The following is a 25095-nucleotide window of genomic DNA, read 5'->3' as shown; positions in this document are numbered from 1 at the left end:
ATTTCTTTTTCTTTTTTTTAATTTTAATTTAAGTTTTTAATTGTTTTTTGTTTTTTGGTTTATTTTTCATTTTTGGGGGAGTATTTTATTTACATCTCAGTTATTCCCTTACCACATTCACCCACCCCCTGCGCATGAACCCCCTGTCCCATCGACCCTCTTCCTGCTTCTCTGAGGATGTACCCCTACCTACCTCCCCACTCCCACCTCCCCACCCTCAAACTCTCCCACACATGCCATCCAGCCTTCTTTGTACCAAGGATCACCTCTCCCACCTATGCCTGACAGGGCCATCCTCCCTTACATATACAGCTGAAGCCATGGATCACTCCCTAAATGCTCCTGGGCTGATGGTTTAGACACCAGGAGCTCTGGTTGGTGTTTTTTGGTTGTTGTTGTTTTGTTTGTTTGTTTGTTTTTCCAATTTTTTTTATTGGATATTTTATTTAGCTACATGGTTTCTCAGTCATCCTACTAGATACTCTTTTTTTCTTAACATAATAGAGTGAGCTATTTTTAGTAGACAACCCTATTTCTTCCAAATTTGAAATATCAGAGTGCTTAATCTCTGCAATGTGTTGGAAGAGCTTCCACTTCCAATCCATCTCACATTATTGTCAAAAGAGAGAACCAGAATGAACAGGATGAGTGCTGGCCAGTGATTTTGTCATTTTTATCCTGAATATAATCTGGCAGTTCTTATTTAAGTGACCATGGTATATTCTTAGATCTGTTTTTGTGTTTCCTTTTACCAGTGCTGCCATCTATGGTGTATGATTCATAAACTATAATCTAATTATATTGTTGCTTGTCTAGGAAATGATAAACATTCATATCTTTGGTCTTCTGATAATTTCCTATATTATAAGTGCCTTGAGTTTATGTTAGTTTGGGAACTTTCTGTGGAGAAACAATTTTAGTTTTGTCTTCTGACCCTAAAGGGCTGCCTCCTCATTTCTTGGAAAATCTGTGTTTTCCAATTCTTGCACTCGTCAATGTTTGGATTTTTTAATCCTTAAATGACTGATATGGATTTGGATACTTAACTGGGTTCTCATTTATTATTATCTCTGTGTCCCAATTTGCTTAAATTGTCAGCATTTCAGAGCCTATAAACATTTGAGGGAACTACAATTGAGAGAGTGCCCCAATCAGAATGGCTGATTGCTTTGTGAGATGTTGTCTAGACTGACAATTGAGTAGTGAAGGCTCTTCCACTGAGTGTGGAAGAATCCCTAAGGAAGTGGGCCTGTGCTGGATGAGCCAGCTAGCTGAACATGAGACAGTGACCAAGCAAGAAAGCAGGCCAGGAAGCAGTGTTTGCCTGTGATTTTTTTTCTTTTAGTTTGGAACTTGAGTTTCTAGCATAAGCTTCCAAAATAATGGGATATTGTCTGAAATTACCAGTCAAATAAACCTGTGTTTTACTTGAGACACATGATTATAGGATTTAACTACAACACTTCTAACATGCAAGTTAGAAAAATACAATGGTAAGTAAATCATGACGTTGCAGCTGGACAGAACCTAGGACTACTGTCATTTTCAAGAATGTTGAAAATATAGGATCTTTAGAGGGCAAAAGGCATTGAAATCTGTATTCATCTTAATTAACTGTCCTCATAGAACCCTGAAGATTGGCCTGTTAAGAGGAATGCATGTAAAGGAAATCAATGTCACAGGATTTCAGTGGAAAATAGACTCCATGAAAATTGAGGTACATGTCATTTGTGTGATATTTTGGCCTCAAATCCTTCTCATTTTGCCCATTCTCTGAGATACTGAATAGGTCAGGATTTCAAAGTCAGGGGTTGATACCCTAGGTTGAATTATATATCTTTAGGATAGTTATTACTAGTGACTCATTCAGGAGAACAATGTAAAAACTCAACAAGTGGAGTGGAAATGAATGCAAGTTTGTGGGTTACAGAGAAGAATAACATCAGGTAGTTCCAGATGACTCTCAAGTGCTGAAATAAAAGCAAGAATTGAAATGCAAGGAGATTATCACAATTGAAGAAAAGATCCTTGCTATGGACTTAAAATCTTAGAGTTGCCCTTAGGATAGCACTCTTTCCTTCAAACTCTGCAATAAATGGTGGAGTTAGGCAACCTGAGTTCTAGTCCCAGTAAACAACTTCATGAAAAATGTGCTACAAGTGTTGTCCACCTGTGTTGGGGGCCCATCCTAATTTAGAAGCCAAACTCCACATGACCACTTATGTCCTGTGGACTCTGGAAAAAAGAATGATGCAAAATTTAATATCAAGGATACCTGGTCTGTGGCTCAGATCAACACCATTCCAGCCATCTCTGTGTCTAAGTGTCAGAGCCCCAATTTGACCCCTTGGTGAGTTCATTGCTTAAAGCTAGGATGATGAATCATTAGTTGCATTTTTTGACCACAGGATGTTGAGATACACAGCATATGAGATATTTGCTATGGAGAGCTGCATATCCAGAGTAAAAGTAAAAAAAAATCCAGAAGTATGAGAACTCGCCCCTTAACATTGAAACCACGTGAGTTTGAGACAGAGCCACAGAATTTGCAGTTTATCCTGCTGACTTCTTGCCTTGCTCAATCTAAAGAATGTACCCATTCCTGTCTTTTGGAATGGGAAAGGGCATTCTGTGCCATTTTATGTTGAAAATATAATTTGTTTTCAGACTTTCGAAGGTGTGACAGTTCAAAGGTTGCCTTTAGGGTCAAAAGAGACTTTGGACATTTGAACAGTGTTTAAGTTTTTGCAGATTTAAGGGTCCTTGAAGTTAGATTAAATACATTTTTACCATGGAATGACAATGAGCCTATAGTGACCAAGGTCAGAGCATAGTTAGGTGTATCAAAGAAAATCCAGATAGCATGTTGTCTTTAAACACTCGTCTCCTCTTTGTGTCCTTTGTTTTTGAGAATATGGAGGCTTTGTAGAAGAAGCCCTTCTAGATGTGATTCCTTATTGAGATGGGATTTGAGTGTCTATAGACTTAATCCATTTCCTCTTCTTTCAGTTTATTCTGTAGTGACTGAAAATCATCCTTCAGCTTCCTTCTCATGTCCTTCCTTCCTGTCATGCCTTCCCCATAATAGACTCTGTCCTTAAATCAGAAAAGATGCAGTAGAAGCAATAGCTAGATATTCAGTGCTAAGATATTTATCATATTTTGAAATTAGTTTTTTGTGTTTGAAGACAGTATATCTCTGTGGCCCTCACCATTCTCAAGGTTGGCCTATAGGCCAGACAGGCATTGAACATAGAGATCAAATAGATTGCAGCTTCAAGTGTTGAAATCAAATGTGGGTCAACATGCCCAGCATTTTTTTATTATTGACAGATGGTCCTATAATGTACATGTCTTTATATGTCCAGCATATGCTTTTGTGCTAAACTTCACCTAGATCTTGATTTTTGAAATTTTGCAGAAATGATCATTCTATTTCCCAGAATGGCATGTATTTATGACACCTGTCATGTTTGGTGTGACTTTCTGTTAGGAATACTAGGAGTCTTTTGCCAGGATGCATGATTGTATGCCTCATGTGTGCCCAATCCTCACAGTAGTCAGAAGATGGCCTGTGATCTCCTGAAAGTGGAATAGTGGATAGCTGTAAGTTCCCTGTAATTAGAAGGAAGTGAGCTCACTTATTTACAGGACCAGCAAGAACTCTTCACGAAGCATGTAGCTTTTTAACCACCCCTTTTTAAGCTCCAGACAGGTGCACTAACAGCCCCCAGCCTTATTTTGTTTCGATCCATGGATGTAAGTCTTACACACACACACACATTCACCCCCCCACACACAGGCACACACACAGGCACACAGGCACACACACACACACACACACACATATTAATATTTTGATCTTGACTTATGGCTCAGTGTCTGGGCTTCTCAAACATCCCAGAGCTAGTGTGTCCTTTCCTTAGTCCTTGCTCAACACTCTCAATCTGCACTCACTTTAGTTGTCCAGTTACCTTCTCATTGCCCCGCACCCTAGTTCTGCTCTGAGCTTAGTTGTATTTCAACCTCCCACCTGGGGAAGTGAACAATGACCACTCCATTGGAGATCTCACATGGCTGATGACTCTCTTTCCCTCCAAAGCGAGGTGGATCTCCCTTTCCTGCCCCATTCCTCTCTTTCCTCATGTTAGGGAATCTGGAAGTCCTGCCTCTTCCACTCATCCATTGGCTGCTCCCTGCTGTATTGATCAAACAAACAAACAAAAACAATTAGAGACAAGGACCTTCAGAGTTTACAGGCAGTTTACCAAACAGAGCATCAGAGCCATGCCCTACACTTTACTGCTGAGGTAGATCTCCTTCCCTGTGTTGTTTACAATCTAATATGCATTAGCACTGGCAATATTTTCTTATGTCCAATTGTAACTGTTTAAACATATATTCTCTTTGGTAATATCCTATTAATGTTATAGTTTGGACCAATGTACCTCAGGTTTCAGGAAGATGAATACAGAACTGGATTGTATGAATAACTCTATTAAGAGTTTAAGTAAAGGCTGGAGAGATGGCTCAGCAGTTAATAGCACTGACTGCTCTTCCAAGGGTACTGAGTTCAATTCCAAGCAACCACATAGTGACTCACAACCGTAATGGGATCAGATGCCCTTTTCTCGTATGTCTGAAGAAAGCTGCAGTGTACTCATACATAAATTAATAAATAATACCTTAGAAAAAAGTTAGAACATAAGGAAAAACCTGTATGTTCTTTCTATGTTTTCAGTTTGGTAGGTTAATTTCGTTCAGGGGATACAGGGTCTTAGTATATACCTTTGGCTGTCCTAGAAGTCACTGTGTACATCACACTGGTGTCTGACTCAGTGTGATACTTCTGCCTCTGTCTCCTGACTGTAGTGTTAAAGGCCAAAGCGCAGAAGACCCAGCTTGGTTACTGATGTTTATAGTTAGTAATTGTTAATGTTGATACAATTTCTTTGATATGTGGTAAGCACTATTGATTTTGTAGAGCTTGTCTGTTCTCTATAACTGTAATTGACACTTCTCTAGAAAGCCTGGATCCTATTCAAAAGGCTGAGAAATGAGAGGGGTGAACCTCATTATTAAGTTTCCTTCTAATATGACTTGGTAGCTACAGTAGAACTTTGGTTTCAGGAAATCAGTGAGGCAGGCCCGAGAACTGTATGAATACATTGTATATGAAGAAGACATGCCCAATGTTGTCTCTATTGTGCTTTCTTTTGTACTCGTGTATGTGATATTCTAGAGTGCAGTGACTTATGAGGACGTGGATGTAAACTTCAATGAGGAAGAGTGGGCTTTGCTGGATCCTTCCCAGAAGAAGCTCTACAAAGATGTCATGCTGGAGACCTACAGGAACCTCAGTGCTATAGGTAAGACTGTGAATTCCATTTCCAGATTAAAATTGGAGAAAACAGTTTCTTTCCTTTGTTGCACTTCTGTAATTCAATTGAGATAGATGCAGAATTTGGTATAGAAGTCATACATGATTCAAAGGTCCCCTGAAGATAGTAACTTACATTTTACATAGTGTCCATACATTCATTTTCTTTTACTCTATTTTAGGATTTAATTGGGAAGACCAAAATTTTGAAGAACATTGTCAAAGACCTAGAAGACTCAGAAGGTAATTTGTATGTGGAAGCTCCTACAAATATGCCTTTGAATAAATTTTAAAATTCACTGAGAGCTCTAAGGAAAAGCAAGAGTGTAAATAAGCACAGTGTTGAGTGTATTGATGGTTGTAACATTCTAACAAAATCATGGTCCTCAGTGCCCTATATCTGATTTGTTTTTGCAAGGCATTCCTTTAAGAAAGAGGGCATGGAAACAATGCCTTAGTGTATATCTCCATTTGAACATAGCCCTATTAGAGCAACACTGTACAACTGGCAGTCTGTTTCTGCTTATTTTGTAAAAGCTATACACATTGAATAGTTGATAAATACATGTCCAAAAGCTTCTAAAAAGGAAATAGTCTATAATAAAGCTAATGTTACTCACTTTTTAGTAGTGACATTGCTAAGTTTATTGAGACAGGCACCTTATTGGGAGTAAGAAGGTTGTTGGGCAGTAACCTTGATCCCTACATCACATGTCTATGAGGAACAAAAAATGGAACCTTGTGAATGCAGTGTTCAAAATTTTTCTTTTTAGTCTTCCTTTATGTAAGTATATAATATATCATAATAGATACAAACTGTGTACAAAAGGGATATTGTAGGAAACAATGTCTCTCTGATATCAAGTAGAAGATACATTTTGGATGGCATTTAGTGCAGACTTTTTTTACATGATACAAGTTTACAATTAATTGCTTTTCCAATATCATTGATAATTCATCAGCAACCTCATTCTGTAGAAAATTCTCTTGAGTATTAGGAATATAGAAGTACGACTATTTCTCTTGGTTCATTTTGCAAATATAATATGATGCACAGTAGAGTAAAAATTGGAATCCAATTAGTGGTTTAAAGGTCTGAATTCTTCCACTTTTCATCACGAGTGAGAAAAACCTTTTATTCAAAAGGCATATGGAAAGCTGAGCCGTATAATAAATGTTCATACAATCTCAGGTATCTTTTTTTTTTTTTTTTTTTTTTTTTTTTTGGTTTTTTGAGACAGGGTTTCTCTGTATAGCCCGAGCTGTCCTGGAACTCACTCTGTAGACCAGGCTGGCCTCACAGGTATCTTTGAAAATGAAAAACAACCCATAATGAAGGGGAACAGCATTGTAAACAAAGTGATAAAATCTTAAGGTCTGATTCCTCTTTATATTTAGATAATAGTACCATTAATTCTTACAGACAAAAGTATTCATCAGTGTGGGAAAACTTTCAAATGTGCCAATTTTTTTCTCAGGCATGAAAGAAGTCAGAGTGCAGAGAAACCCTCTGAATATTCACAATGTGGTAAAGCCATTGCTTTACATGCTCACAGTCCTGCTCAAAGGCTTGAAAGTTTTTATACAGAAAAGACACCTCATGAAGATGTTCAGTGTGTGGAAGCCTTTGCACCTTACACAAGTCTCCAGATAAGTAAAAGAACACAAATTGCACAGAAACCCTATGAATGTAATCAATGTGGTAAAGCTTTTGCAAAACACAGTCATCTTAAAAGTCATGAAAGAAATCATACTGGAGCAAAACCCTATATATTTAATCAATGTGAGAAAGCCTTTTCCCAACATCTTAGTCTCCAAAGGCATAAAAGGATTCATACTGGAGAGAAACCCTACAAATGTGATGAATGTTATAAATCTTTTTCACGACGAGATAGGCTCTTAAAACATAAAAGAACTCATACAGGAGAGAAACCCTACAAATGTAATCAATGTCATAAATCCTTTTCCGAAAACAATAGTCTTAAAATTCATAAAAGAATTCATACTGGAGAGAAACCCTACAAATGTGATCAATGTCGTAAAGCTTTTTCCCAAAAATGTAGTCTTCAAATACATAAAAGAATTCATACTGGAGAGAGACCATACAAATGTGATCAGTGTGATATAGCCTTCTCAGGACACAGTAGACTCCAGATGCATAAAAGAATTCATACTGGAGAGAAACTCTACAAATGTAATGAATGTGATAAAGCCTTTTCCCGACACTGTTATCTCAAGATTCATAAAAGAATTCATACTGGAGAGAGACCCTATAAATGTAATCAATGTGATAAAGCCTTTTCTCAAAATGGTACTCTTAAAAGGCATAAAAAAATACATACTAGAGAGATAGCCTTCAAATGTAATCAATGTGATAAAGCCTTTTCCCGATACTGTTATCTCCAGAAGCATAAAAGAACACATACAGGAGAGAAACCCTACAAATGTAATCAATGTGATAAAGCCTTTTCCCGACAGTGTTATCTCCGGAACCATAACAGAATACATACAGGAGAGAAACCCTACAAATGTAATCAATGTGATAAAGCCTTTTCCCAATACTGTAACCTCCAGAAGCATAAAAGAACACATACAGGAGAGAAACCCTACAAATGTAATCAATGTCATAAATCCTTTTCCGAAAACAGTAGTCTTCAAATACATAAAAGAATTCATACAGGAGAGAGACCTTACAAATGTAATCACTGTGATAAAGCCTTTTCCCAAAAAAGTAGTCTTGAAATACATAAAAGAACACATACAGGAGAGAAACCCTACAAATGTAATCAATGTGATAAAGCCTTTTCTCAAAAATGTAGTCTTCGAATACATAAAAGAATTCATACAGGAGAGAGACCCTACAAATGTAATGAATGTGATAAAGTATTTTCACGACACATTAGACTCCAGATGCATAAAAGAATTCATACTGGAGAAGAACTCTAGAAATGTAATCACTGTGGTAAAGCCTTCTTACATCCCTGAAGTCTTCACATTCATGAAAGGATTCATACTGGAGAGAAATTTTACAAATGTAATCAAGGTCACAAAGCCTTTTACTAACATACTAAACTACAAATTCATGAAAGAATTCATACTGGAGCGAAACCCTACAACTGTAATGAATTATATGAATCCTTTTCACTACAAGGTAATCTCAAGAAACATGAAAAACCTCATACTGGAGAGAAACCCTACAAAAGTAATCACAGTGACATATTTTCTCCATCAAGGGAACATTTCCTAAATCTCTCCAAATGACACTACCAACAGAGAAGGATTAATTACTCTGCATTCAAGTCTATCTGCTTGCTTTCTGTTTCATGAGCCAGTTCATGATGAAGAAAAACTCTGTGGGTAAGCATTCAGATGGCTTAACCCTTGCATTATAGTAATGAGTGCTTATACAACAGGAACATCATGGGTAAAATTAGAGGAAGATGTCAAAATCTGACTTTGTTCCTGGGAATGAACTTCTGTTCATTACTTGGTCATGTCTCTTAGCCATCTAAATATTTTAAAGTGTTTTTGCATCATCCTGATGTCAGGAAATAGAAAAAACTCATACAAGAGAAAAATGCTGTCTATGTAAATGACTTGGTTATAGACTGTACATCATAGTAGTTTTCAATTTCAGGAAAAGCATCCTGTTTCATCTCTTCTTCATCATAGCTCTGAAGGAAGTAAATTGTTTCCCATGTTCAGTCAAGTATTTTGGTAGAGATCAGCAATAGTAGTTGTGCCTTGTATTTTCAAACATTTGGAATAGATATTAAAGTTTGTTGTATGCATGGCAAATCCATTTACAGATGTTTACTGGGCTGTTCTTGAGTTACTTCTGTGACTTCTTTTCATCTTTAATTCTACTTTCCTGGTGATGGGTATTTTTCTGCTGCAAAGAATTAAGCTTCTAGAGTCATAGTTCTGAAAAGTACCTCACTGTGGCATGCTGAGGGATTTTGTAATTTCATAGCATGTATTAACAATTCACATCATGTGAATGAGTGCAGAACAGATTTGTGTGCATACAACTGGGGAAGGTAGTTTGATTTAGGGAATGATAGATTTACAAGTAGAGGACACTCCTTGCAGATATGCCCTTTCCACTTTCACAGTTAATTCATGTCAGATGTATGAGACACGGGCCATTGGTTTTAACTGTGCGTATTTGTAATGGTTCTTATACGCTTGACTCAGGGATTGGCACTGTTGGTAGCTGTGGCCTTTTTGGAGGAGGTGAACCTTGTGGATGTGTGCTTTAGTACCCTTGTTTTAGCTGTCTGGGAGCCAGTAGTCTGCTAGCAGGCTTCAGATGAAGATGGAGAACCCTCAGCCCCTCCTGCACCATGCCTGCCTGGATGCAGGTATGCTCCCATCTTGATGATATTGGACTGAACCTATGAACCTGTAAACCATCCACCAGTATATCATGGCCATATAAGAGTTGCTTTGTTCATGGTGTCTATTCGTAGAAGTAAAACTTTAACTAAGACATTTGTATTTTTACTGATCTCAGAAGTTAACATGGTACCTAGGGACAAGGTTAAACAGTACCTTCTTATGCCATTCCCCCTGCAGAGAAATGACCTTCTCTTTTTTAAATTCAGTATGTCTATGTAGATTTCATTTCAGTGATTTTTGTGCTTTTTGAGAGTCAATATTTGATTTCACTTTAAAAAATTTAAAATTCTCCCTGAGATCATAGACTAAAATATATACATTTGATTCTTTACATCACATGATGTTGCTTACTTATTGAAAGAGTAAGTCAAACAACTTTGTTTTGTTCCATTATAGTATAGAAGGGTATACTATACATTCATGGTTTCAAGACAGGGTTTCTCTGTATAGCCCTGGCTCTCCTGGAATTTACTCTGTAGATCAGGTTTCTCTCCAACTCAGAAGTCCACCTGCCTCTGCCTCCCAAGCACTGGAATTAAAGGCATGCACCACCACTGCTCAGCTTATAAGTATATTTTTATACGATTAATTTGTGATTCTATATGACACACAGAAAAGCTCTCATTTATGGAAATATCCAAGAACATGCCAGGTGACAGCTCATATGTACATATTTAAACATTAGGTTTCTGTGGAACTATATTATAGATCATTGTGAGCTGCCACATAAATGCTAGGAATGAAGCCTGGTTCTACAGTTGATGCTCTTAACACCTGAAAGTTCTCTGCAGCCCTCTTACCCACTTTCAATAATGTAAAATATAATACCATACAAAAGGTATTTGGAAAAAGAAGAGCAGCTCTAATAAGATCTGCAAGTGTGTGCACCAGGCTGGTAGTGGTGCACACCTTTAATCCCAGCACTTGGGAGGCAGAGGCAGGCAGATTTCTGAGTGGTCTACAGAGTGAGTTCCAGGACTACACAGAGAAACCCTGTCTCGGGGGAAAAAAAAAAAAGAGCTGCATGCATGTAGTGGAGTTGGTACAAAAGTGAGCCTATGTGTGCTTCAGTGACAGAGGGGGAAGACTAAGGAGACCTAAGGACTTTGTAGTCTAGTCAATTCCATCATAATCTCAAGAAGGTGGACAATGAATTTCATGAGTTTATGTTTGCCTGCTGGATTAGGTCTTGCTTTGGTCTGTTCCATCTTCAATATGCTTTGATGCTGGAAACATAACAGTCTCATTGAAGGTAATGGAAGAATTTGGTACAGTAAGACGCAGGAGTTGAACCAAAAAAAAAAAGAATAAAATAAAATAAAAGAGGCAGGAGTTGAAGCGAGATGTGGTGTTTAAATGGGAATGTCACCCATTGATCACATGTTGAATACTTTTTTCCAGTACCTAGAAGTCTTTCAGAGGAGTAGGGAAGAAGTCAAGGGTAATCATTCTGGGGAATTTGTGTGACATCTACCTCTATATCAAAGGTACAGATGGTTTGCCACTATTAGTAGCAAAAAGCTCACTAGGTAAATAAAATAATCCACTTGTAGCTTTTGGATTCAATGTGGTACTTTATCTACTTCACAGAGGAGCGGGGCTACCTTAATTTCCTATTGATCTATGGATGATTTGTGCTTATTAAAGAGTGAAACTCTCAAGTAGGAGAATTAGCCCCAGTCAGTGAGTTCTCTATTTGGCTAATCAATGCAACATGGGCAGTCCTTGAACTACATTCAAACAACCAATCAAAATACAGTCAACAAGTTTTATTTATGTTTTAGAGTCTTCATAGTCACACGTATGTAACAAGGAAGAAATTGGCAGGGAAAAATTTAGGATGGAGAGGGGAGAAGTAAGGTGATAAATCATTGAAGGACATTTGATTACAGTTCATAGAAAACATAATTGGTAGTGAAATATCGAAGCTTAGGAAGATATTGCCTTTTCAGTTGCAGCTAGGTGTGTCCTTAAACAATAGAGTTTGGGTGTTCCTCTGAAAATCTTAGTAGACAAAAATGCTAAAGAATGGAAAGTTTCTGCCTATTTTAAGGCAGATTGCTTGGGAGGGGTCTTGTGATCTTTATTGGATGACTTGAGGCAAAGTCAGCTTGGATGACATTAAGATGCTCCTAAGTAAAGGTGAAAAGTTTTAGCTCCCTACAGACTTGGCTTGGATCCTCCCACAACCACTACCACTGGGAACTGACCTGCTGCAGCCTGCCAAGTCTGTAGTGAGGCAGACAGAGCTTTCATTTGTAAGAAAAACATATTTGAGAGATTCCTGGTGGGCACTCTCTTTGACTCTATCTTTATCTCTTGGCTTAGAAGAGCATTGTGGATGCAGAGAGGTAAGAAATTGCAGAACAGAGATGAGACAGGATTTGAGGAAAGAGAGCAAAGGAGCCCTCATGGATTTCGATGAGCTCATGACAAATGTAGACTATCTATGTTAAAGTGTATAGATGAAGGAGATGTATTTGCAGCTAGCAGTTTAGTTGTACATGTAAGCTTGTAAATAGGTATTTTGTATATAGTTAAAGTAAATTAAGTTAGCTTACTAGTGTCAGTGGCAGACTTGCTTATACAGTGAAGGCCTCAAAAAGGCCTGAGTCAGACATACATGCCTTCTAACACAATGTCTTGGTCTCTGTGGAAAAACAGAGAACAAATAACTATAGACCTTGTAGGCAAGTAACCTTAGTGGAAATTTACCAGCCTGGATAAGAACAAGTAGTCATAGGTCTTGTGGATGGGTGGCCTTGGTACCACCTTAGATAGAAACAAGTGAACCATAGAGTCTTAGTGACCTGTTCCCTGAACCTTCACCCAGCCAATACCCTGTTCTGGAAGATATCTATACTCTCCCTGAAAACACCTACACTCCTGCATCAACCCCTTCCCCACATCCTCCCTCTATGTGTATATAATCCCTGTGTGAAAAAATTAAAATCATCTGATTGATCAGACTATAGAGAAGCCACTGTTCTTTGCGTACCCCAGTTTTCCTCCATTCTGTCTTTCAGGTGATCTTCCTGGACCCTGTTCACTGCCCTGCTGGACGGGAAACACTGGACTTGCATGTTTTTACCAAACCTCCCACCTCATTTGTCATTATTGGGAATATATATTAGAGAAATGTAAAAAGGTAAAGGTTACAGGATGTGATCTATTATATTCTAATTCAAATGCATAAGAATTAATTTTAAATGAAAAATATAATAAATACAGAGATAGTTTAGTTATGAGCATTGGATGTTGTTACAGATGATGACACAGGTTGCATTCCCAGAAACCACATGGCATTAATCCAGCTGCTGTAACTGCAATCCCAAGGGATCTAATGCCCTCTTCTGACCACTGTAGGTCCTGTGCACAGACATGTGCCAGCAAAACACTCACATACATAAAATAAAAATAAAGTATAAAATATGGACTCTTCTACAGGGATGTTATACTTGAGACACACAACATTCAGGATGCACCTCTCTGTGGTCCTTCAGGGCAGCAGCTTTGGCCTTCTTCTGAACCAAGTTGCTCGGTAAGAAAAGCAACCTTATTCTTAGGTTAGACTAGCTCAGCAGGCCAGTTTGTGTAAGAACAGTAACCACAGTGCTGTCAGGTGATGTTTCCATGATATTTTCTGTATCTGTTGTCTCTGTTCATTGTATATGGGAGAGTTGTGGCATTGATACATATTTTAAATCTTCTTTTAAATCATACATTATGGACTACAAGATAGTTTTGCTGTGTAAGTCTCCATCTGACTCAGTGACTGACCTTGCAATGTTCTGTCCCCATTTAAATTGTTCAAAGTATAACTTGGGGTCAGAAGCTAAAAGAGACTTATGGATGACAATATATTTGGAACTAAAACTTTGTTCTAGGCTGGCTCTTCTTTGGTCAATAGTCAGAGGTGAATGAGTGATCTGTTCCTGGAAAGGCTGATAATTCTATACCAGCTGTACATCCAGACTTTTAGAAAATTATTTCTGAGTCAGAGTTTTCTATGGTGAGTGACATAGCCCTCATTCCACTCTGTTATTTATGAGGGCAGTAACATTACCATCCTGCTGTTTAAACCAAGTAAATTCTTAAGTTTACATCTGTACCACCACTGTATTTTAAAATTACACATGCGTCATGTAATCAACTGTTTATTGCACCAAGAGGAAAAGATTTCCATGAGGGGCATAGCTTCTGTATTCACACCAGAATTGGAAGAAGTTTATTGTGTACAGTACTAGGGGAAACAGGGTAGGCAATTAGCTGCTGGAGTTGCCATAATGAGAAAGGACCTGATACTGGCAGGGAGGTGGTTTTATAATATTGCAGCATGTATTAATTCATGCTGGGTAAATAAAAACAGACTAGATTGGTGGGTGTATGATTTGTGATGACAGTTAAGCCAATGAATACTCAAATTGCAGTTAGGTTAGTGTCCTATGGAGATATGTGCAATCTTCATTGACATGGTTAAATCAGCTTAGAAGTGTGAAACACAGGCCTTCATTGGCTGTAGTTGTGTGTGTGGTTACAGGTCTCAGCAGCATCAATCCACATAAAGGCTAATTTAAACAGTATTTGAAAAATTGTATTCCTTCTACCAGAAAATAGTCTACACTTTTTAAAGTCAGAATGGCTATATGTTTTTTCAATTATATTTATGTTTGTAAAAAGTCAATCACTGGTTCTTTTTAAATGCAGCACTGCTCTGATTTTTTACTTGTTTCTATTCTGTGATGTTTCCCAGGCATAAGAATTTCTTTCCACTTTTTACAAGTGCTGCTTTGGACAAGGTCTCCTGAACCCCAGGCTGGCTCATACTTTGTAATTGAGAATTGCTTTGAACATCTAATGCTGGCTCTAAGGCCACAAGAGAGGAAGACAGTCCGGCATCTTTTCCAGGCTGGGCTTTGAGGGTCAAAGTTTTCCGTTTTGGCAGTACTTGACAGTATCAGTGCATAGTGAGGTCATCAGTTTTCCATATCGATAATCACCTTGACTGGTCATTAGTCTGGTCCACAGACAATTAAGATTCTGGATAAAGAATTGAACTTACTGTCAACTGTTGTTGAGACTAATGCGACCTGTTCAAATTACTGAAGTTATGTGTGTTCAGTTACCTAAAACCTAACAGATTGCTGGGTGATGGTGCCGCACGCCTTTAATTCCAGCGCTTGGGAGGCAGAGGCAGGCAGATTTCTGAGTTTGAGGCCAGCCTGGTCTACAGAGTGAGTTCCAAGACAGCCAGGGCTACACAGAGAAACCCTGTCTCTAAAAACCAAAAGAAAAAAAACCAAAACAAACAAACAAACAAACAAAAACAGATAGGCACTGTGAGGGAGTTTTATTATTTGCAACATTTAAGATGGGGAAATTCTTTAATCTGCAGGTTTTGATTGACAAGAAAAGTTAATCTTGGCTACAGTTTATAGTGAGAGCTTATATACGTAAAGTATATTGAAGATGGAAGTTCTTTCTCTTTCTCTTCTTGCCACATGCTGGCTAACCAGGTCATTTTATTTCTCTGGCATTAGAGGTTCCTTCTTTGGAATTCTGGTCCATGCTGAAGATCAGCTGAGACATAGAAGCACTCCTCTATTCTTCAACTTTCTGTTGGTTCACAGCCTTTGTTTTACTAGCTGGACCACATTCTCTAAGCTAGAGTATATATCCACTTTCTGCATACATAGAGAGTTCCATGCTGTGAGTTCTGTTCATCTGGAACACCATTACTAATACAGATAAGATTTTTCACCTTCCCACCGAGGAAGATGTGCTGGCTAACATAGTGCTCCATAGTGATTGACACCCATTCCTTGCTTTTCTCCCAGGGTTGTTTGGAGTCTCATATGTAGCAGTTGAATATTAGCTGCAGTTTTCCTGAAGTCAGTATAAAATCAGAGAAACAAACATCACATTTTGTGTCCTAAAATCTTCCTTAATTGTTAATATCCTTGGGAGCTATAGTTTACAATCCTCCAAGTTGAATAACTTACAGTGATTCCTCAGAAGAGGATGGTGCAGGGCGAGGAGGAGGAAGGGTGGTAGCAGCTGTGGAGGAGCTGGAAGAAGAAATTCCTGCTGTGTTCTGAAAGTCAGAAAGGTAGACTATTGGAGGACAGGACTGAAACAAAAATCTCACAGATCTCAACAGGGTCAGCTCCTGGACTAGAATCCTGGGTCAGGAATCTCTATGCTGTGTGCCTTCAGAACACTCTAACCCTAAGGGAGGTGGTCATATCAATCAAGATTCACTAGCCAGTGAGGGAATCCAGACAGGCCCTCCAGTAGAATTAGAGTATTGTTCAAGGTGCCTTGGCCCCTCTATTGGTTCATCTAGGTTGCTGAGTAGGCTTGAATGATTCGTCTGATGTATTTTGATCTCTGCTGCTTTGTGCCTAAGAAGAGTGCCAGTGGTCTGCAAAGTGGCTACTTCGTGAGCAGGAGACCACTTCCTGTAACCAGAAAAGGCAGGTGGATAAGCACCTGGAGTCGGGGTAGTGAGATGCAGGGGTCCAGCCCTGGCCTTTCTTCTAAGTTCCTCTTGAATCAGTGGAAGGGGAAGAGTGTCTGCATGGGCAAGACTTGGTCTTCAGAGATATTTAGGGTTGCTGTTTAGTATTAAGACATTTACCTATTTTAAGTGAAGTGACTTTGCAGCTGTAGCTGTCCTCCCCAAGATTCTCTGAGGCCAGGCCAGAAGCTGCAATCTCTGGTATTTAGCACCTCATCTTAAAACAACAGGAGATTAAGTAAGTAGCCTTTGCTCTATCTCCACAGTAACTGGGCTGCTCTAACTTCCAGCCTGCTAGTTGAAATCACAGGAAGAAAAGTTGGACACTTTGAAACATCATTTTCATCTTTATTTCTAAGTTCTTCTAAAAAGTTTCCCATGAAATGTCTCTAAGAAAAGGGAATCGGGTAATTAAGTAAAGGATTAGTTGCTAGAGCCTTTTTCCTCTTGTCCAGATGCCTTTCATTTGTTAGTCTGGGGGAGTTTGGAGCAAGAAACTTTGTTGATCCAAGAGAAGAGAGTCAGCCTCACAGAAGTAAAGACTTTCACACAAGCAAATATGGATAAACTCACATAACTTCATATACAAATTCATACACCTTTTGGAGGGTAGGTTGATCCAATGTACACTGAATTTCCAACTAGATCGGACTCCTTTGCAGATGTGTCCAATCCACTTGCACAGTTACTTCAGCTCAGAGGGATGAGAAGGCTGCCATTAGTTTCAGGTGTGTGTTAGGTTTCAGAAGCTCACATTGTACATAGTAGGGAAGTTAAACTGTCTGTATCTTATGCCATTCTCTCTAACATTCTGCACTGTTTCAGAATCGGTACTTATACTTTCTCCTTTACCAATAATGAGACCAACACCAAATGGCTTCTCAGCTCTCTCTTCTGTAGAAGATTCTGATGCTAGGAATATTTGCCCAAAGGCACATGATTAAATACATACTGCTATCTATTATACTTTTAATATGTTTTATACAGTATAGTGTGCTTAGTGAATCAAAGTCAGCTGGGCATCTAAATCAGACCCTGTCTCAAACAAAGGAAATAATCAGAATTGTATTTGTGATAGGCTTTCAGATTCCAGTTTTTCTTTCTTTTACGAATTAATCTTAATATTAAAATTCGATTCCAAGTTAAAAGTCACCTTCTTTTTTTTACTTGTTCTTTTTTATTTTTTATTTTTTTGTGAAAACTATCCTTTTTTTAAAAAAATAATTTATTTTTTCTCAAATCGTAATTCATTCACACAGGGGTTATAAACACAGAAATGCAAGATGTGGGGAAGGGAATGACACTGGAGTGTGGCTGTTCAGGGGGAATACAGATATCGTTCAGAACCGGGTATCGGATGGGTGAAGGTTCAGGGGACAAGTCACTATGACTCTGCCTATGACTCGCTTGTCCTTATCTAAGTTGGTATTGTCTGCCAAGACTACCTATTTACAAGGTTTATGGCTACTCAGGCTTGTAAATTTCCACAAAAGCTGCCAGTTTGGATTAGCTTATAACAATCTGTTTCAATGTTTTTCCACTGAGACCCAAGACTTGGTGTTAGTATACATGTATGACAGGCCTATTGCTGATTTTAGGCCTGTGGCTGATTTTAGGCCTTCAGTGTGTAAGCAGGGCTGCCCCTGATATCTCCTCCCTTCTCTAAGTATAGAAGGGCTGTGGCAATTCTAATCTTGCGAAGGCGGGGATAGAGGCCTGACCTCCAGTAATTGAAGGGGACCTTGTAGTGGTTCCAATTGCCCTGTCGTTGTCCAGTGAGGCATGAGGGCCATACCCATCCTGTTGTCTTTTTACTGTAGAGGGGATACTTTTGACATCAACTCCTATGCAGTCAGGCTTGTCCCTCAGGGAGCCCAGAGAGATATGTTTATCTTTTATTTATATTCCCTTGCAGTGCTTAGCCTCACAGCCTAAGCAAGAATTCAGATCGCCTGTTTTTTCTTGTTCTTTATCATCTTGTGATTTCCGCATCACAGATGGTTTCCAATGTTCCCGGTATGTTTTGATAACTGGGTGATAGTGAACTAAGTTATTAACCTTTGTAAGCACATGCTATCGTTCCTAGGCCTTGAGCTTGAATATGAAAGTACTGCTCTGCTTTTCAATAAATCGATTTCTTTTTATTTAGTCAGTTTACATCCTGCTCTCTACCCTCCTCCCCATTACCCCCCTCGGAATTCTTTCTTCAGCTCCACCTTTCTTCTTCTCTGAGTAGATGGGCCACATTGTATTACCTAGATCTTCTAGGACTAGTGTATTATCTTGGTTTCACAGTAAGTTAAAATTTTTATTCAGATTCCTGATTGCCTGGTATGTGGTCCCAAGAATTTCTAGTCAGACTCTTATCAATCATCTAAAATTGATCACCTCACTGTTCATTTGTAATATTAAGTACTGTCAAGGCAGCAAAGTTATCTACTTCCTTTTGTCATGTCCCTTTCTAGGCTGTGACGACACCACTTTCAAAGTTCCTGGACTTGAATCCTGGGCATTGCAACTCTATTCTGTGTGCCTTCAGCACACTGTAACCCTAAGGAAAGTGCTCTTGTCATGAGCTGGAAAGAACTCCAATATTAAGCTGTGCTGAGAAGAGTAGAACCGATGATGTAAGAGATTTTTCAAAGCTCAGGAAATTGTAAGTCACACCACAAAAAATTCACCTGAGGGAGGATTGCCTCTAAAACCTGCGTAATGCCCGCCTCACTGATAAGGAAGACGCCACACACGATGAATTCTTCTGACACACGGTTTATTACAGCTCTTTTAGGTTCCAGGCAAGAGGGCCCTGAACTGCAGAAAAGTGGCAGCTTATATAGCCCAAGAAGTCCCAGCCCCCGGATCCTGGATGGTCAGTCAGTGCTCGGAACATGGTGTGTCTAATCTGGATTGGTCCCTGGCATAAGCCTAAATTAGCATAAGAGGCGCGTGTGCGGCTCGAGGATGCGCACTAGTATCCAGGCCTTCTGTGAGGAACCCGGAAGCAGTCGCCGTCGCCATCTCGTTATGGCGATTGCGGCTCCCAACAAAAACCCATTACAGGTAAGTAGTATGCTAGCCAGGCCTCTTAGAGATTGGGATGCTAGGATACACATGTTTGTTCACCAGGATTGTCCAGAAATGTGGCTCTAGATCAAGACAAATGAGACAACCCCGATTAACAACCAGCCACTAGGCCCTTACCCAGATCAAAGACCAGGTCTCTAAGAAGCTCTCCAGCTTTCAGGCTTTCCCTAAGACCGTGAGGTATTGGTAAAAATCACAGAGCTCATTTTCTAAAACCAGGCAGATGACTGGGAGTGCTGGGACAGGTCTAGGGACAAGGTCTTTGGAGAGGAGTTGCGTCAGATTCTGAGAATCCAGCACTTCCTACCTCATAGAGTTTATTTGTATCAGTTCCAAATCCACAGTAGGCAAGATCAGCAGTTTTGGTGGATATGCTGTGTTTCACTTGAGCAGCATTGGTTGGTTAGATTACTTCTTAGTTTGTCCAATTCTATGGTAGTTTCTTTTTTTTTTCCCAAAGATTTATTTATTTATTTTATGTATGTGAATACACTGTCACTGTCTTCAGACAAACCAGAAGAGGGCATTGGATCCATTACAGACGGTTGTGAGCCATGATGTGGATGCTGGTAATTGAACTCAGGACCTCTGGAAGAGCAGTTATTGCTCTTAACCGCTGAGCCATCTCTCCACTTCCTATGGCAGTTTCTTAATGGAAGTATCCCTTTTCTATCCATTTTCCTCCTGTAAGTAGTGTAAGTGCTACTATTCTTAAGATGATTACTTAGCATAAGCCTTAGGTCCTGGCATCTTAACACAGATTTTAAACTTTCTACCTTCCATTTTCCTATCTTTGTCTCCTGTGAGACCTTCCCATAGAACTCTTTTATTGCAGAATTACCTGCTGTTTCAGGACACTGGTATACTTAAGAAATAATTCTGGAATACCTTTGCTATGTAAACCTCCCAGCTGAGAAGTAACTAAAGAAAGTATTCTCCACACCATTCGTAAATTGTTCACACTATAACCTACAGTGTCAATCTAAAAGACACATAAGGGAGACAGCATTTGTGGAATCCAAAATCTCTTCAAGCCTGGTTCCTCTTTCTTCATTAACCAGAACTGGATGAGTGCTATTGTTACAGACAGATTTTCTCCTAATTAGAATTTTATTTGTGTGCTGTCTGGTTTCCTCTCTGGGAAGATATATTAATTCTAGAACAGTTAGATATTCATCCCTTTAGAAAAATGTTTCTGACACAGATCGTGTTGCCTCAGGAACACTGGCACTGATCCCAGTGTATTGTTCCACAGGAGCAAGTATGATGATAAAGTTTTTAAATTACCCATTTGAGTCATGGAATGAAGTGTACATTTCTGTAACAGGGAAAGGATTTGCATGTGAAGCACGGCTTCTGCCCTCAGACCAGAATAGGAGGAACAGTGTCCTGTGTACAGTGCACAGTGAAACAGGGTAGGCAATGCCTACATCACAGACTAACTCAGGTGTAAGGCACTCAGCTGCAGGGCTCACTGTTATGAAGAAGGGTCAGATTGACACAGACTGGGTGATTTTGTAATTTCCTAGCAAGTGTTCAAATGCATAAATTCTAATATAAACACACAAGATTGGTGGGTGTACAATTAGGAGATATTGGGTTGATCCAGTGAATATTGAATTTCCAGTTAGGATAACGTACTATGTGGATATGTGCAGTCCTCATTGACATAATTAAATAGCTCAGATTTTTGAGACACAGGCCATTGATTGGCTGCAGCTGTGTGTGTCACGTTACAGGACTCTGCAGCTACCATTCCACATAAGGGCAAGGTCAAAACGTATTTTATTAATGGCATTCCCTTTGCCAGGTAATGGCCTGCTCTTTTTCAATGTCTTAATTAATCTTTTAATTGTGTGTTGTGTAACCCCCAGCCTAGAGGAAAACATTAATTTTAGAGGAGTTGCCTATTAGAAAAATAGGCTTTCTCTTCTTGACCTGAAAGGATTGCCTCTCCTTATTTCTTGGAAAATCTGTTTTCTAGTCTTATAATCATCAGAGTTGGATTTTTACTACTTAAGTGACTAATATGGTTAACAAGTTGGTTTCCATTTTTTATTCAAACTTTCTCACATATTATTTATTGTCTCTGTCTCCTAACTGCTTAAGTTGTCAGCATTTCAGAGCCTACAATCATCTGAGGGAGTATCAATTGAGGGCCTCCCATAATCAGAATGGCTGGTTGCTAACTTTCTCAGATGTTGTCTAGACTGACAATTGAGTAGTGAAGGCTCTTCCTCTGAGTGTCGAAGAATCCCTAGGGCAGTGGGCCTGGGCTGGATGAGAGAGCCAGCTGAACATGAGACAGTGACCAAGCAAGAGAACAGGCCTGGAAACATCGTTTGTCCATGGTTTTTGCTTTATTTTCTAGCTTGAGTTTCTATCCTGAGCTCCCAAAATAATGGAATGTGGTCTGAAAGAACCAGCCAAATAATCTGTTTGTTACTTAATACACTTTTGGTTTGACGATTTAATCATAACAGTTCTAACAAGCAAGTTAGAAAATTAAAATAGTAAGCAAAAAGTGATTTTGCTACTGGACAGAACCTGGGAAAGCTGTCTTTTCAAGCAATGTTGAAAATTGCCTGTAGATGGAAAAAGACATTGAAAGGTATCTTCCTCTTACTTAGCTGTCCTCGTAGAACCAGGAAGATTGGCATGTTGAGAGTAATGCATGCAAAGAAAATCAATGTCATAGGATTCCAGTGGAAAGTAGACTCCATGAAAAATTAAGCTACAGGTCATTTGTATAATATTCTGGCCCCAAATCTTTGTTAATATGCCCATGCCCTGGGATATTGAGTAGGGCCGAATTAAAAAGCAAGGTGTTGATTTTTTAGATGGAATAATATACCTTTACAATGGTTATTTCTGGTGACTCATTCAGGAGCACAGTGGGAAAAAAAATCAACAAATGGGGGGGAAATGAAAGGAAAGTTTGTAGGTTTTGGAGAAGAACAACACCAGGTAGTCTCAGATGACTATCAAGTGCTGAAACAGGAGCATCAATTAAATGCAAGGAGATTATCACCATTAAAGAGAAAATCCTTGCTATGGATATGAAATCTTGAGAAGGTGCCATAAGAGTAACACTCTTTCAAGCTAACCCCACAATTTATGGAAGGAGTAGGCAAAGTGATTACTAGTCCCAGTAACCAACTTCACATAAAACCTGATACAGCTGTGGTCTACCTATGTTGGGGTCCATCACAATTGAGAAGACAAACTCAGGAGAACAACCCATGTCTTGTGGGCTCTGGAAACAAGAATGATGCAAACATTTCCAGTCATGAATGCTTGGTCTGTGGTTTCAATTCAACACTGTTCCAGTCATTTGTGTTTGGCAGAGTCAGAGCCCCGTTGAATAGACTGGATGAGTTCATTGCTTGAAGCTATGAGGAGGAAGCCTCAGTTGCGTTTTCAGACCATAAGATGTTGAGATACCCAACAATTGAGACATCTGCTGTGGAGAGCTGCATATCCAGAGTGGAAGTAACCAAACCAAGAGATGTATGAGAAGCTGCCCCTTAAAATTGAAGCCACTGGTATCTGAGTCAGAGCTGTAGAGTTTGCTGTTTTTCCTGCTGGCTTCTTGCCTTGCTCCAATCGTCCCTATGTAATCACCGATTCCTGTCTATTTGAATGGGAAGTGATATTCTGTGCCATTGTATGTTGTAAAGATAAAACTTGTTTTCTGATTTTAGAATGTGTGCCAGTCCAAAGATTGCCTTGAGTGTCAAAAGAAACTTTGGACATTTAAACAGTGTATGGGCTGTTGCAGAATTTAAGGATCCTTGAAGTTAGAGTAAATGCATTTTTATCATGGAATGACCATGAGCCTATATTGACCATGGTCAGAGCATAGTTGGTTGTAACAAAGAGCTTCCAGATAGCATGTTGTCTTTAAACACTTGTCCCATCTTGGTGACTTCCATGAGGAGAATATGAAAGCTTTCATAGAAGCTCTTCAGGATGTATGTAATTCCTTATTCAGATGGGATTTGAGTGTCTATAGACTTAATCCATTTCCTCCTTTCTCTCTCTTCTGTTTTGGCTGAAACTCATCCTTCAGCTTTCTTCTCATACTGTCATGCCTTCACCATAAGAAACTCTATCCAAGATACAATACAAGCATTTGCTATTCAGTTCTAAAGTATTTATTTTTATTTTAATTTTTATTATTCATTCCATTCATTTACATCTCAAATGATACACCCCTTCCAGGCAGGTTACCCTTCCATTACCCTCCCATCCTATCTGCCCTGTGGTTCCTCCCCACTTCTTCTATGGAGTGGTCCCCCAACTACCCACTCACTCACACCCAAACACTCCAGCTTCCCCCCATGATGAGACATCAAACCTCCACAGGACCAAAAGCCTCCCTTCCCATTGATGTCAGACAAGGTCATCCTCTACTACATATGTATCTGGAACCATGGATTCCTCCATGTACACTCTTTAGTTGGTGGTCTAGTCCCTGGGAGCTCTGCGTGGACCCGACAGCCAACACTGTTCTTCCTATGGGCTTGTAGCCCCCCTCTTATGTATACTATCATATCATCTTTGAATAGTGATATCTTGACTTCCTCCTTCCCAATTTGAATCTCTTTGATCTTCCTCTGTTGTCTAATTGCTCTGGTAGAACTTTGAGTACTATACTGAATAGATAGGGGGAGAGTGGTCAGCCTTGTCTTGTCCCTGATTTTAGTGGGATTGCTTTGAGTTTCCATTTAGTTTGATGTTGGTTATAAGTTTTCTGTATGTTGCTTTTAGTATAGTTAGATATGAACCTTGAATTCCTGCTCTGTTCAATACTTTTGACATGGAAGAGTTTTGTATTTTGTCAAAGGCTTTTTTCTGCATCTAATGAGATGATTATGTGGGGTTTTTTTCTTTTGAGTTTGTTTATATGGTGGATTATGATGAAGGATTTCCATATATTGAAGCATCCCTGCATCCCTAGGATGAAGCCTAATTCATCATGATGAATGTTTATTTTGTTTTGATGTGTTCTTAGATTGCATTGATATTCATAAGGGAAATTGGTCTGAAGTTGTCGTTTTTTTTGTTGGGTTTGTGTGTGGTTTAGGTATCAGTGTAACTGTGGCTTCCTAGAAAGAATTGGGTAGTGTTCCTTCTGTTTCTATTTTGTGGAATAGTTTGGAGACAATTGATATTAGGCCTTCCTTGAAAGTCTGATAGAATTCTGCACCAAAACCATCTGGTCCTGGGCTTTTCTTGGTGAGGAGACTTTTAATGACTGCTGCTATTTCTTTAGGGGTTGTGGGACTGTTTAGATGGTTTATCTGCTCCTGATTTAACTTTGGTACCTCATATCTGTCTAGAAAGGTGTCCATTTCATTCAGATTTTCCAGTTTTGTTGAGTATAGTCTGTTTTAGTAGGTTCTGATGATTTTTTGAATTTCCTCAGTTTCTGTTGTTATGTCTCCCTTTTCAGTTCTGATTTTATTAATTTGTATAGTGTCTCTTTGCCCTCTGGTTAATCTGGCTAAGGGTTTATCTATCTTGTTGAATTTCTCCAAGAACCAGCTCCTGGTTTTGTTTATTTTTTGTATAGTTCTTTTTGTTTCTACTTGTTTGATTTCAGCCCTGAGTTTGATTATTGCCTGCCATCTACTCCTCTTGGGTGTATTTGCCTGTTTTTGTTCTAATGTTTTCAGGTGTGCTGTCAAGTTGTTAGTGTATGCTC

At 39.1% G+C, this 25095-nt stretch overlaps 1 protein-coding gene across 1 annotated transcript; it reads left to right on the top strand.

Annotated features, from left to right (window-relative positions):
- Positions 1–5331: 5331 nt before the first annotated feature.
- Positions 5332–23088, top strand: LOC114611449 (zinc finger protein 431-like). The gene is made up of 7 exons (XM_028756167.1): positions 5332–5369; positions 5563–5623; positions 6859–8737; positions 12808–12929; positions 18767–18957; positions 19081–19361; positions 22733–23088. Exons 1-3 carry the CDS (start codon positions 5336–5338, stop codon positions 8324–8326), a joined length of 1563 nt encoding a protein of 520 aa, XP_028612000.1. The 5' UTR covers positions 5332–5335; the 3' UTR covers positions 8327–8737; positions 12808–12929; positions 18767–18957; positions 19081–19361; positions 22733–23088.
- Positions 23089–25095: the final 2007 nt, after the last annotated feature.

This window comes from Grammomys surdaster, unplaced genomic scaffold (genome assembly GCF_004785775.1).
Source record: "Grammomys surdaster isolate TR1022 unplaced genomic scaffold, NIH_TR_1.0 126112, whole genome shotgun sequence".
Lineage (NCBI taxonomy): Eukaryota > Metazoa > Chordata > Mammalia > Rodentia > Muridae > Grammomys > Grammomys surdaster.
Note: the sequence above shows the minus strand (reverse complement) of the source record. Positions and strands in the feature narration are given on the sequence as shown.

Bases quoted from the DNA above. Each gene is read 5' to 3' on its own strand.
- LOC114611449 (XM_028756167.1), top strand. From the start codon at position 5,336: ATGCTGGAGACCTACAGGAACCTCAGTGCTATAG. The intron at 5,370-5,562 runs GTAAGACTGTGA...ACTCTATTTTAG, and splicing joins CAGGAACCTCAGTGCTATAG to GATTTAATTGGGAAGACCAA. The intron at 5,624-6,858 runs GTAATTTGTATG...TTTTTTTCTCAG, and splicing joins AGACCTAGAAGACTCAGAAG to GCATGAAAGAAGTCAGAGTG.